The following is a 12,344-nucleotide window of genomic DNA, read 5'->3' as shown; positions in this document are numbered from 1 at the left end:
CAGACTACATGTGACATCAGGGATTCCTAAAGTTGGGCCCCTAGATGTTGTTGGATTACAACGTCCATCAAGCCCAGCCACAATGGGGATGGTGGGAGTTGTAATCTAGTACAGGGATTCTCAACATAATGTAATTGGACTTCAACTCCCATAATTCCCAACCAAAGGCCACTGGGGCTGGGGATTATGGGAGCTGAAGTCCAATTACATCTGGGGACCCACACACTGATAAACCCTGGTCTAGTAGCATCTGGGGATCCAAGTTTAAGAACCTCAGCATTTAAGAACCCCCAAGTTTAAGAACCTCTGTCTTTCAGGAGAACCCTTAAAACCGATCTGTTTGGCCTGGCCTTCCAGGGTTTTTAAGTTACTGTAAACTGTTTTAAGAGGTTGCCCTGGTTTTCCAGGGTTTTTAGCTGTTGGAATGTTTAAATTGGTTTTATTATATTTTTATAGTTTTGATTTTAATTGTTAACTGGTTTTAATTGTTGTTATCCTGGTCTAAACCACCCTGAGCCATTTTGGAAGGGCGGCATATAAATAAAATACATAAATAATAAAATAAATAAATCACACCGTGCCTGTTATTAAGAGGCAGGTTGAATACAGGAAGTGGTAGTAACCTTTTTTTCCGTAGTGGTAGACCCCTATGGTAGTGACCCTTTTTTTGTGGGGGGGGGGTCAAAAATCCGCTGGGATCAGAAAGGGCAACATCAATTTTGGAACTGCAAGGGGAGGGGCTTAACACTTCCCCCCCAGCTATTGCAAAAAAAAGAAAAAAGAAAAGAAAGCTGCCCCCCCCCCCGTACTTTGAAAAGGCACTTTGGAAGCAAATTGCTGGGTCAGGGTGTAGGTTTGGTAGGAAAGTAGTAAAAGGGGAGCGTGTGACATGTGCCCTTCCTGTGGTTCTGAGCCAGATCTCCCCCTGCCCGACTGCTTTTTGGACAAAAAGGGACACTTCCACCCCACAAAGGAAGGTTCACACTGCATCTCTGTGTGATGTACTGCTCAGGATTCAATCTCCTTCCAATCATCTTCGCCTGGTGATGGGTCAGTCTGCAGCACCCATACATCAAGTGAAACTGTACAGTTCAGTCATGCCAACTGAATTACCTGGCCTCAAAAGGAACACAACTGATATTTATATGCCGCTTTTCAACAAAAGATCCCCAAGCAGTTTACATAGATAGATAGATAGATATTCAAAAAATGGTTCCATGTCCCAGAGGGTTCACAATTTTAAAAAGAAACATAAGACAGATACACCAGCAACAGCCACTAGAGGGATGCTGTGCTGGGGATGGATAGGGCCTGGCTGTACTATGGGCAGAAACGATATAGGAAGATGCTGAAAGGCATCCTCTCATACTGCGCGGGAGGAGACAATGGTCAACCCCTCCTGTATTCTACCAAAGACAACCACAGGGCTCTGTGGGCGCCAGGAGTCGACACCAACTCGATGGCACAACTGACTGGGCTTGCCTTCTGTTGGGCTCCTCCTCTCCCAGAGCGGTCTTCCTTGGTGACCGTTCCACCTGGTCATTACTATATAGCAGTGGTAGGCCACCTCGGCTCTCTAGTTGTTGTTGAATTCCAACTCCCATCACCCCCTGCCACAATGCATGTCCAGTCCTCAGATGCAAGGCCACCTTACCCACAGAGAGGGCACCTCTGTCTGCCTCCTCTTTGACCTCTCTGAAGAGCAGGTTCTGCCAGGTGTTTGATGGAGGCCTCTCTGCCTCTGGAGAATTAGCAGCTGCCTCCTTGCTCATCCCCAGCTCCTGAAAAAGCAGCAAGAACCACATTCATTGCAGAGGACGAAGAACACCAGGGGGAATATGAGAGAGGAAGGGCTGCCAACTGTTTTATCAGCCTCTGCTCCTGTGTCTTTCGTACAGCAATGTGATCTGCAGATGGGAGCAGGTGAGAACGCTCGCTCGTCTTGAGGCCACAAAACTCTTCACCTGCTGATTCCTGCATACCAAGTGGAGGTTTATGAGAACCAGTGTAGTGTTGTGGTTAAGAGACCGACCGGTGAATTGGGAAATCTCTAGTTCAAATCTCCCCTTCTCCATGTTGCCTACACCTGCCCTATATAGCAAGGGGTACTCAACTGGTGGTACTTTAAATGTTGCTGGACTACAATTCCCATCATCCCCAGCCATAATAAACTGCAGCTGGGGATGATGGGAGTTGTAGTCCAGCAACATCTGGAGTTGTTGGGAACCCCTGAACATCACCAGTTGGGAAGCCCTGCTCTATAGCATGGGTGGCCAACCTGAGGCGCCGCTGTTTTTATTGAACTACAGTTCCCATCATCTACCACTGCAATTTATTGCAGCTGGGGATTATGGGAGTTGCAGTCCAACTGTTGGAGAGCCTCAGGTTGGCCGCCCTTGCCCTACAGCGAGAGGCTCCCATTTTGACTAGAACGGCAGTATTTTGGGGAAGGCTGTTCAACCATTCGCTTTCACTTTCCCTGCAATCTGAATTCCTCCCTGAGAAAGCTATCAGCCCCTGTATGGGGGGTGGTGGTGGTGGAATGCAGGTACATACAGCTTTGGGGTGGGGGATGGAAATTTAGATCAGGGAAACAGTGTGGAGGGGTGGGGGGAGAGAAATCTCTCCTCTCCCAGCAGCTAATTTTAACTAAAATTAAAAAAAACCCTACGATTTGATTATTTATTTATTTCTCATTAGTTAATGTGCCATTACGTTTATATTTTCATAAGGCATATTACAACGCAAGTATTGAAACCACACAATCAACAAAACAGTAAAACACAGCTCACAGAAGCAGCAGCAATGCCTAAAAACAAAACAAAAAAACCCCAGTACCCCTTAAAAGACAAAGGCCTGATTAAACAAGCTGGTCTTTACTTGCCTCTTCAAAAGGCAGAGAGGGAAACGGAAGAGCGGATGTTCATTGAGAGAGCCTTCCAAAGCCTAGGGGCCATGACTGAGGAGGCCCTGTCCCATGCACACAACAAATAAGCCTCCCGCAATGTCGGCAAATGGAGCACAGCCACCTCCTGCGTATCTTGTCTAGCAGGCAGAAACATTTGGGAGCAGTCCTGCAGGTATTAATTATTAGTTAATTATTATATTTATTTATTCGATTTCTATACCGCCCTTCCAAAAATGGCTCAGGGCGGTTTACACAGAGAAATAATAAATAAATAAGATTGATCCCTGTCCCCAAAGGGCTCACAATCTAAAAAGAAACATAAGATAGACACCAGCAACAGTCACTGGAGCTACTGTGCTGGGGGTGGATAGAGCCAGTTACTCTCCCCCTGCTCAGTAGAGAGAATCACTACGTTAAAAAGTGCCTCTTTGCCAAGTTAGCAGGGGTTATCCAGGACTCAAACCACAGCTCAAGGCTCTGTGTGCCAGATGCTCTCCCCACTGTGTTCACCCCCCTCCCCTTCGTCCCCCTTTTGAAAATAGGGGGCAGAAGGGTATCTTGCTAACTCACTGGTGCCCCAATAAGTCTGCTGCCCGAGGCAATCCTCCTCATAGGAAGAACATAGGAAGCTGCCATATACTGAGTCAGACCATTGGTCTATCTAGCTCAGTGTTGTCTTCACAGACTGGCAGCGACTTCTCCAAGGTTGCAGGCAGGAATCTCTCTCAGCCCTGTCTTGGAGATGCTGCAAGGGAGGGAACTTGGAACCTTCGGCTCTTCCCAGAGTGGTTCCATCCCCTGAGGGAATATCTTGCAGTGCTCACACTTCTAGTCTCCCATTCAAATGCAACCAGGGCGGACCCTGCTTAACTAAGGGGACAAGTCATGCTTGCTACCACAAGACCAGCTCTCCTCTCCTCTGGTACTTCCTCTCATGGAAGGACCATGCCAGCCAAAGGATGAATGGCTTTGATCAGCTTGAATTGGATCTGGAGACCCATTGGCAGCCAGCGGTGCAGCTCTTTCAAAATGGGTGTAAGCTGCTTAGTACCAGATCTAATGTAGGATGGACAGCATAGAATCGCCTTACCTGCTCTTCCCACCTGTTATCCACATGCTGTTCCTGCAGGAGAAAATCCTCCGCCAGGGCCACCGCTTGTGTGCAGGACTCTGGGTTTCTTTCCCTGACCCAGATCTGGATTTTTTGTGGCAGGATGCTCAGAAATTGCTCCAAGACCAGCAATTCCAGGATCTGCTCCTTGGAATGTTTCTCTGGCTTCAGCCACTGGTGGCAAAGTTCTTGGAGCTGGCGACAAATATCCCGGGGCCCATCAGCTTCTCGATAACAGAGTTGCCTGAAGCGCTGGCGGACGGTCTCTGCATCCAGGTTCTCCTCCTTTACTGTCCTGCCGTCTTGTTCTTCTTTGGCAGAGAAGTTTTTGCGGGTTGGATGGACTTCTCTGCTAAGGCCAGGCAGGAATGCCCTTTCTCCTCTAGGTTGCAGAGAAGACAAAGCAGGCTGGGGTTCGTCCCTTTGCCCAAGCCCGGGTGGCTCTGCATTTCCTTGTCCAGAGTGAGGAGACTGCACGGCCTTCAAGAACTGCTGCCATTGGGCTTCCCAGCATTCTTGCTGCCCTCCCTCGGGTTCCCGTTTAATGTGTCCTGGTGCAGCCCCTTCCCAGAATTCTTTCATATGCCCTGGCTGGGCAGCACGAGGGTCTTTTCCCACACCCCTCCCTAGTTCAGCATCTCCTGGGTCCAGCTTCTCCATTTTTACTCCTGGCTGTGCCATGGTGGCCTCTGTGCTGGGATCAAAGTTGGAGGCATCTCTGTCCTCTGATGCCATTTGTATTCTCAAGCGAGCATTGGCCTGAATAGGCAGGATTTGCCGCCCATCAAATTAGCAAGTTGATTGGTCCTCCAGGGCAAGGAAACTGGCATCTGCTTGGGGGGAAAGAGAGACAATAATCAAAGAGGACATAGAACACTTATATTGTGTCAGACTATTGGTCCATCTAGCCCAGTACCATTAACTCTGATTGGCAGGTGGCATTCTGGGATCTCCAGCCGTGCTCCCTGAGAGCCTTTTAACTAGCAATGTGAGGAATAGAATCTGGGATCGTCTGCCTTTGCTCTGTCCCAAAGTTAGAGCCCCTCCCCACACCATCATTAAGGCAGCAAGGTGCTAATTGGAGGGCAGACCTGGAAAGAGGTTGATGCACAGCAACACTGACAAAGGAGAGGGCAGCTGTAGAGAGCACACTCTAGGCAGCAGCACAAACATAAATGTGGAAGCAAATTAAAACACACACACACGTAGATCATTAATTGCTCTCTCTTTATTACAATGAGATCACAACAGCGTGGTGTAGTGGTTAGAGTGCTGGACTAGGACCAGGGAGACCCAAGTTCAAATCCCCATTCAGCCATGAAACTAGCTGGGTGACTCTGGGCTAGTCACTTCTCTCTCAGCCTAACCTACTTCACAGGGTTGTTGTGAAAGAGAAACTCAAGGATGTAGTACAGCGCTCTGGGCTCCTTGGAGGAAGAGCGGGATATAAATGTAATAAAATAATAATAATAATAATAATAATAATAATAATGATCAAGGATAGTAGCTTAGAACACCAATATTTATAAAACCATTTAAACAAATATGTATTTAAGAATTCTCCCAAATTCCACTAATGCAACAAGTCACTTCTGTGCCTGGTGCATGACAGCAACACCAGAGGCACCTCTGAGACTGGTGGATCCCATCTTTAGCAGGGAGAGCAGCTGTGTCTCTGCTGAGCCTAGGATTGTGTTCCTCCTAGTGGACACTGTTGGGGTCTCCCTTGAGTCTCTTTCTAGAGTGTGAGCTCTTTCGGGAGAAGGAATGCATTACCAATGCCAGAAGTACCGTGGGCTTGGCCGGGGTCCAGGGACAGGCTGCCAGTTCCCCAGGCTAGCCACCCCCCCTGCGCTGGTGTCAGACCCAAGCTGGCACAGGGTGTGTGGCTAGCACTGGGAAGGTGCTGCACGGCCCCAGAGCTGCTTTGTTTGACAGCTGGATGCGTCTTCTCCCTTGCTTCTGCCTGTTCCTTAACAGACAGAAAGCACTCAGCCGGCAGGCGAAGCACTCCACTGGGAGAGGCCAAGGGGCTGTGCCTTGTGCTCTCAGCCATTCAGCACTTCGTTTGCTGGCTGTTTGCAAGAGAGGGGCAAGGGGGTTCCCTGGGGGAGGGGTAACATGGTGACCCACCCACTCCCAGACCCCAGGGACGTTTGTTTCTCCTTGTGCAATGGCGGCTATGCCACAACCCTGCTAACTGGGGAACATAGGAAGCTGCCATATACTGAGTCAGACCATTGGTCCATCTAGCTCAGTATTGTCTTCACAGACTGGCAGCAGCTTCTCCAAGGTTGCAGGCAGGAATCTCTCTCAGCCCTATCCTGGAGATGCTGCCAGGCAGGGAACTTGGAACCTTCTGCTATTGGAGCGGCTCCATCCCCTGAAGGGAATATCTGACAGTGCTCACACATGTTGTCTCCCATTCATGTGCAACAAGGGTGGACCCTGATTAGCTAAGGGGACAAGTCATGCTTGCTACCACAAGACCAGCGGAAAGAAGCATTTTTTAAAGTGGTGGCATAATTAGGAGGGGGAGAGCAACTGTCCCTGTTAACTGAGCAAAGAGACAGTTTTAAAGCGGTGATTCTCCTCTATTTAGCAGGGGGAGAGCAACTGACCCTATCCAACCCCAACATCCCTCCAGTGATTGTTGCTGGTGTCAGCATTATATTTCTTTTTTTTATTGTGAGCAATTTGGGGACAGGGAACCATTTTATTTATGTATTATTTATTTTTCTATGTAAACCACTTTGAGAACATTTTGAAGAGTGGTACATAAATAATTGTAGTAGTCCCTGTGTAGGCCAGCATACCGTCTTTTCCAGTAATCGTGCACATGGTGGGGTTTCACAGTCAGAGGCTGAACTTTAGGGGAACCTCCGTGATAGAGCCTCTGTTTTACGTGCAGAAGGTCCCAGGTTCAAGCCCTAGCATCTCCAGGGAGAGATGGAAAAGGCCCATGTTTGAAATCTGAGACAGCTGCTGCCAGTCACTGTAGACAATACTGAGTGAGATGGCAGTTTCATATTTTAATATATGTCACCTTAAGTGGCGCAGTGGGGAAATGCTTGACTAACAAGCAGAAGGTTGCTGATTCGAATCCCCGCTGGTACTATATCGGGCAGGAGTAATATAGGAAGATGCTGAAAGGCGGCATCTCATACTGCGCGGGAGGAGGCAATGGTCAACCCCTCCTGTATTCTACCAAAGACAACCACAGGGCTCTGTGGGCGCCCGGAGTTGACACCAAATTGACAGCACACTCTACTTTTAGTTACATATATGTTCATATACTGCTGACTGCTTACAAAGTGTGTGGATATGCACAGAGCCTCTGCAAGCTCCCATTAAGGGTGGGGGCATTTGGGGATGCTGGAAGGTGCCACTAGTGATGTCAAAAAATGTAAGTTTTTTGGGGGAAGCCCATACTTCCCCACAGAATCAAAAAGCATCTCTTAAGAGGCAGAGAGCACATATGCTTTGCAGCCACATGGAATGCATGAACAGAGACTCTGAAAGGAGGTTCTTTTCCTCCTGTCAATCAGTATGGCACAGCCATTAACACTGGAAGTTTGCGGGGAGGAAGATGAAGAAAGAAGTGTATGGAGGGAGAGCAGGAGCAAGAAATACCATTGACAGTAGGTGAATGTTGGTGTTAACTGTTACAGAAGACATAGGCTATACAAAAGAGGGAGAAAATGCCAAACACAACAAAGAGAGTACGCCCTAAAAAAAACAACTTTTTTAAAAAAAAAGTTTAGTTAAAAAAAAAAACACTAAAGGGGAAAATAGAGAAAGCAATGGAATATAAAGGTAAAGTGTGTCGTCAAGTCAATTTCAACTCCAGTTGCCCACAGAGCCCTGTGGTTTTCTTTGGTAGAATAAAGGAGGGGTTTATCCATTGCCTTCTCCCGCACAGTATGAGATGATACCTTTCAGCATTTTCTTATATCGCTGCTGCCTGATATAGTACCAGAGGGGATTTGAACCAACAACCTTCTGCTTGTTAGTCAAGCATTTCCCCACTGCGCCATTAGGCAGCCCAATGAAATATACTGCACCAAAAAAGAAAACCATTCTGACAAGACCCTCTTAACCCTATATTTCACCTTCCCTCTGCCCATCAATGTCTGCTCTGCCCCTTCCTGACCATTATCACACATGAGATTTCAGATCTGGTGCAACTTTTATGTCAGAGGTTTGGTTTATACACTTATGCTGGAAAATAAAACCCTGAATTTCTAGGGGCATGCATCCAAGATCATTTAAATAGGACAGGGCTGCTAAAATTCAGCCCTCCTGCAGATGTTGGCCTACAACTCCCATAATCCTTGGTTATTGGCCACTTTGCCTGGGGATTATGGGAGTTGTAGTCCAAAAACAGTTGGGAGGGGCTGAGCAGACCTGAAGGAGAGGAGAGCTGGTCTTGTGGTAGCAAGCATGACTTGTCCCCTTAGCTAAGCAGGGGCTGCCCTGGTTGCATTTGAATGAGAGACTAGAAGTGTGAGCACTGTAAGATATTTCCCTCAGGGGATGGAGCTGCTCTGGGAAGAGCAGAAGGTTCTAAGTTCCCTTCCTGGCTTCTCCAAGGTAGGGCTGAGAGAGATTCCTGCCTGCAACATTGGAGAGGCTGCTGCCAGTCTGTGAAGACAATACTGAGCTAGATAGACCAATGGTCTGACTCAGTATATGGCAGCTTCCTATGTTCCTCCTATGTTCCTAAGACCACTGACCCTAGAACTGTTGACTTTGACTTCTGAGCAGGACTCCATCACTGTGCTGGGAACAGCTAGCTCTACTGAGTATAAGATTGCCAACTTTGGAAGCAGCCCCTCAAGCTGTCCCTTAAACAGACACTTGATTTGTAGCCATTAACCAGTGATGGTGTTGCAGTCGCGAAGGCTCCACTGGATCACACTAGCTCAGCCAATCAGGGGGTGCTAGGCTCCACTGCCCCAACCACAGATTTGTATTCCTATCGAACATTTGCAGGATGTCTTGCTTTTATTTATTTCTTGCACTGTTTGCAGCCTTATCTCCAAACCTCCCACCTAACTCACCCAATCCCTTGCCGAGAAGATCCTTCAGATCCCTGAAGACACACCTGAGAAATTTAAAACTGCTACTTTTTTTCCTCCCATAGACTTTCACCAGAGGAGGCGGAGTAGGAAGTGACTTCCTGGCTTAACCTCTTTCTCTCTCTCCCCCTTCCCAGGTTTGTCTAGGAATCAACTTGTTCAGAGAGAGCAGCATCACGCTTACCTTGTCCAGGCAGCTCCTGAAAGAACAAAGCCACGGATGGTGTGTGCTTGAATCTACAGCACAGAAATGCCCGGGAGGGAGGATTTCCTATGGGAAAGCTCCATCTTCGCCCCTGCAACTACGTTCCCCAGACTCAGTGCCTGGGAGAAATAAAGCTAGGAACGGGTTAGGGTGGGCTCTTGCGACACAAAGAGAACCCTTTTCCGCGGCACAGCTGTGTCACCATTTCCACCTCAGTCAAAACTACCATTCCCAGAATCCCTGAGAGAAGAGGCGGGGTTAATCCAATCAGCCGCAGATATAATTGCCCTCCTTTCTGTAATGGTTAGACCGTAGCAGTCTGCCTTGTGGAAATCAGGTCCTTTAATTGCCGCAGGGGGCGGCGAAAATATGGTACTTGCTCAGAAAACCCATTGTGGGTGGGTTGGGATGATGGGAGTTGTCGTGCAATCCCTGGGGACCTGCGTTTGAGAACGCCGGAGCGAAATCATTCTCTTTGAGGACCGGTTGCTACCTAAAAACAAGGTGTATTATTTGTTTCCTATTGCAGCACAAGTGCTGTCTGGAACTTACCTTACCATCCCTTTACTCCAGAATTTTCTAAGCGAAAGGAAAAAAGATGGAATAGGAGAGTGAAGAGCGAGGGAGGGGGACATAAATGCGTGAATAAGAGAAGAAAAGGGGAAAATGAGAATGAATGGAAAAAGAGAGGCGGAGGCGGGGACAAAGACAGTCAAGGAAGCAAGCAAAATGGAGGTGCCTTGTCAAGAAAGGCCAAGAGTAGGAGAGAGCTCCAATATCCTTTAAAAATAAGATTATGAAGTTTGAAACGAAATGATCTCTCCCTTATTTTCTTTTTCTCTGGTTTTCCTTTATTACTTTTGAAGAAACCACTTACTTCCGTATTCAGCGCTCTAGGCCTTACTTACTTAAACTGTAGTTTACGCAGCATTTTTTTGCTTTGCCCTGCACAAATTGTCAGCTGCACATTAGAATAAATCTTGAAGTAGCTAAGGTGGGGGCTGCATCCAATATGGGTTATGAAAGATAAGGGAGCCTGGCTGCTGTGGAGGGAGCTGAGCCCTTAAGGAGGACAATGCAAATGTGCAAAGTTTTTAACAAGGCACCCTACAAAATCAGGGAGAAATAGCAGAAAATAGGGCCCGTTCGTTCACGTGTGTAGTCCCAACATTTCACCGAGGAAACCTGGGACATTCGTGTGCATCTGCAATGCTCCCACTTCCCCTGCATTTATAAAGTACTGCTGAAACTAAAGAAGAAACTAAAAAGCTGCGGGGAAACTCAAAAGGTCAGAGCAGCTTGTAGCACTGATAGGCAGTTTCAATGCAAGTATCACAACGGAAAAGTCCCGTCTTCACACCCCACCCAGCCAGCCTGATTTCCAATGGCTACAAAACTTGAAGCCACCTAATGGCACAGCAGAGAAGTAACTTGCCTAGGGAGCAAGAGGTTGCTGGTTCAAATCGTCACTGGTGGGAAGGAGAGCTGATCTTGTGGTAGCAAGCATGACATGTCCTCTTAGCTAAGCAAGGTCCGCCCTGGTTGCATATGAATGGGAGACTTGATGTATGAGCATTGGAAGATCTCCCCCCCCCCACCAGGGGATGGAGCCGTTCTGGGAAGAGCAGAAGCATCCAAGTTCCCTCCCCAGCAGTTTCTCCAAGATAGGGCTGAGATTCCTGCCTGCAACCTTGGAGAAGCCGCTGCCAGTCTGTGAAGACAATACTGAGCTAGATAGACCAATGGTCTGACTCAGTATATGGCAGCTTCCTATGTTCCTAGACTATGGGAAACACCTATTATCAGCTGAAAGGCATCATCTCATACTGCACAGGAGATGGCAATGGTAGAGCCAGCGTGGTGTAGTGGCTAGAGTGCTGTGACTAGGACCGAGGAGACCCGAGTTCAAATCCCCATTCAGCCATGAGACTAGCTGGGTGACTCTGGGCCAGTCACTTCTCTCTCAGCCTAGCCTACTTCACAGGGTTGTTGTGAGGAGAAACCTAAGTATGTAGTACACCGCTCTGGGCTCCTTGGAGGAAGAGCGGGATATAAAATGTAAAATAAAATAAAAAAATAAATAAACCCCTCCTATACCAAAAACCCCCACATGGCTCTCCGGTCACCAGGAGGACGACACTGACTCGGCCAACTTTACAAGACCTGAAGCAGGCCCTCTGATGATGAGCACCACAGTGAGTGGGACGGGAGCATCATGCAGGAGACGATCCTTCAGTCTGGATTCAAATTATTCAGAGCTGTAGCTCAGTTGTAGAGCATTTGTTTTGTATGTAGAAGGTCCCAGGTTAAATTCCTGGCCTGGGGGAGAGACTCCTGTATGACACCTTGGAGAGCTGCCACTACCAGTTAGGGATGTGCATGGGACCGGCTCGGAGGCCCTTTATGGGCCTCCAAACCAGATCGACAGCAGCGGGGGTCTATCTTTAAGAGTGGGGGAGGGTGCACTTACTCCTCCCGCCGCATTTCCCGTTGGCATCCGTTTTTGTAACAGCTAATGGACGCCGCAGCATACCTCCCTGCCACCCCATTGCCCCTGTTGGCAGAATATGGCCAGAAGTTCCAGACGCACCTGCACGTGCCAGAGCAGGCGATGTGCGTGTGCCCACGCAGGAGCGTCTGGAAATTCCAGTCAACAGGGGCAATGGGGCAGCAGGAAGGTACGCTGTTGCCCCGATTAGCTATTATAAAAAAACAGACACCAGGGAGAGGGAGTGGTGGCTGGGGGGGGGAGGAGGGAGTGCACCCTCCCCGCTCTTAAAACAGCACCCCCACCACATTTCCATGCACATCCTTACCACCAGTCATTCCATGCCATGAAAGGCCGATTTCTGCAAATCAAACCAAGACACAGAAATAGGCCAGGCCCATTTTTCTGATCAGTTGGCAACTTTATTCTCAGACACTGAAGCTCCATCTGTCATGGAAGCAGTTCCCACATTAAGATGATGTATAAGCCACCTTTCAAATCATAAAACTCCAAGATAAAGTTCTAAATTGTTGGGACTTTGAACTCCTTTG

General features: G+C 48.2%; 1 protein-coding gene across 1 annotated transcript in view; it reads right to left on the bottom strand.

Moving 5' to 3' along the window:
• The window catches only part of LOC128343927 (uncharacterized), a 37,632-nt gene that overhangs the window by 2,709 nt on the left and 22,579 nt on the right, over positions 1 to 12,344 (bottom strand). The window contains exons 6-10 of the mRNA XM_053293358.1: positions 11,896 to 12,004; positions 9,858 to 9,884; positions 9,285 to 9,300; positions 3,999 to 4,808; positions 1,655 to 1,781 (exon numbers count right to left, since the gene is read on the bottom strand). Of these exons, the coding sequence (XP_053149333.1) occupies positions 1,655 to 1,781; positions 3,999 to 4,808; positions 9,285 to 9,300; positions 9,858 to 9,884; positions 11,896 to 12,004 (1,089 nt within the window). The remainder of the gene's footprint in view (positions 1 to 1,654; positions 1,782 to 3,998; positions 4,809 to 9,284; positions 9,301 to 9,857; positions 9,885 to 11,895; positions 12,005 to 12,344) is intronic.

The sequence above is a fragment of the Hemicordylus capensis genome, chromosome 2, assembly GCF_027244095.1.
Source record: "Hemicordylus capensis ecotype Gifberg chromosome 2, rHemCap1.1.pri, whole genome shotgun sequence".
In the NCBI taxonomy this organism is placed as follows: domain Eukaryota; kingdom Metazoa; phylum Chordata; class Lepidosauria; order Squamata; family Cordylidae; genus Hemicordylus; species Hemicordylus capensis.
The sequence above is the reverse complement of the archived record's forward strand: the minus strand, read 5'-3'. Positions and strand labels throughout refer to the sequence as shown.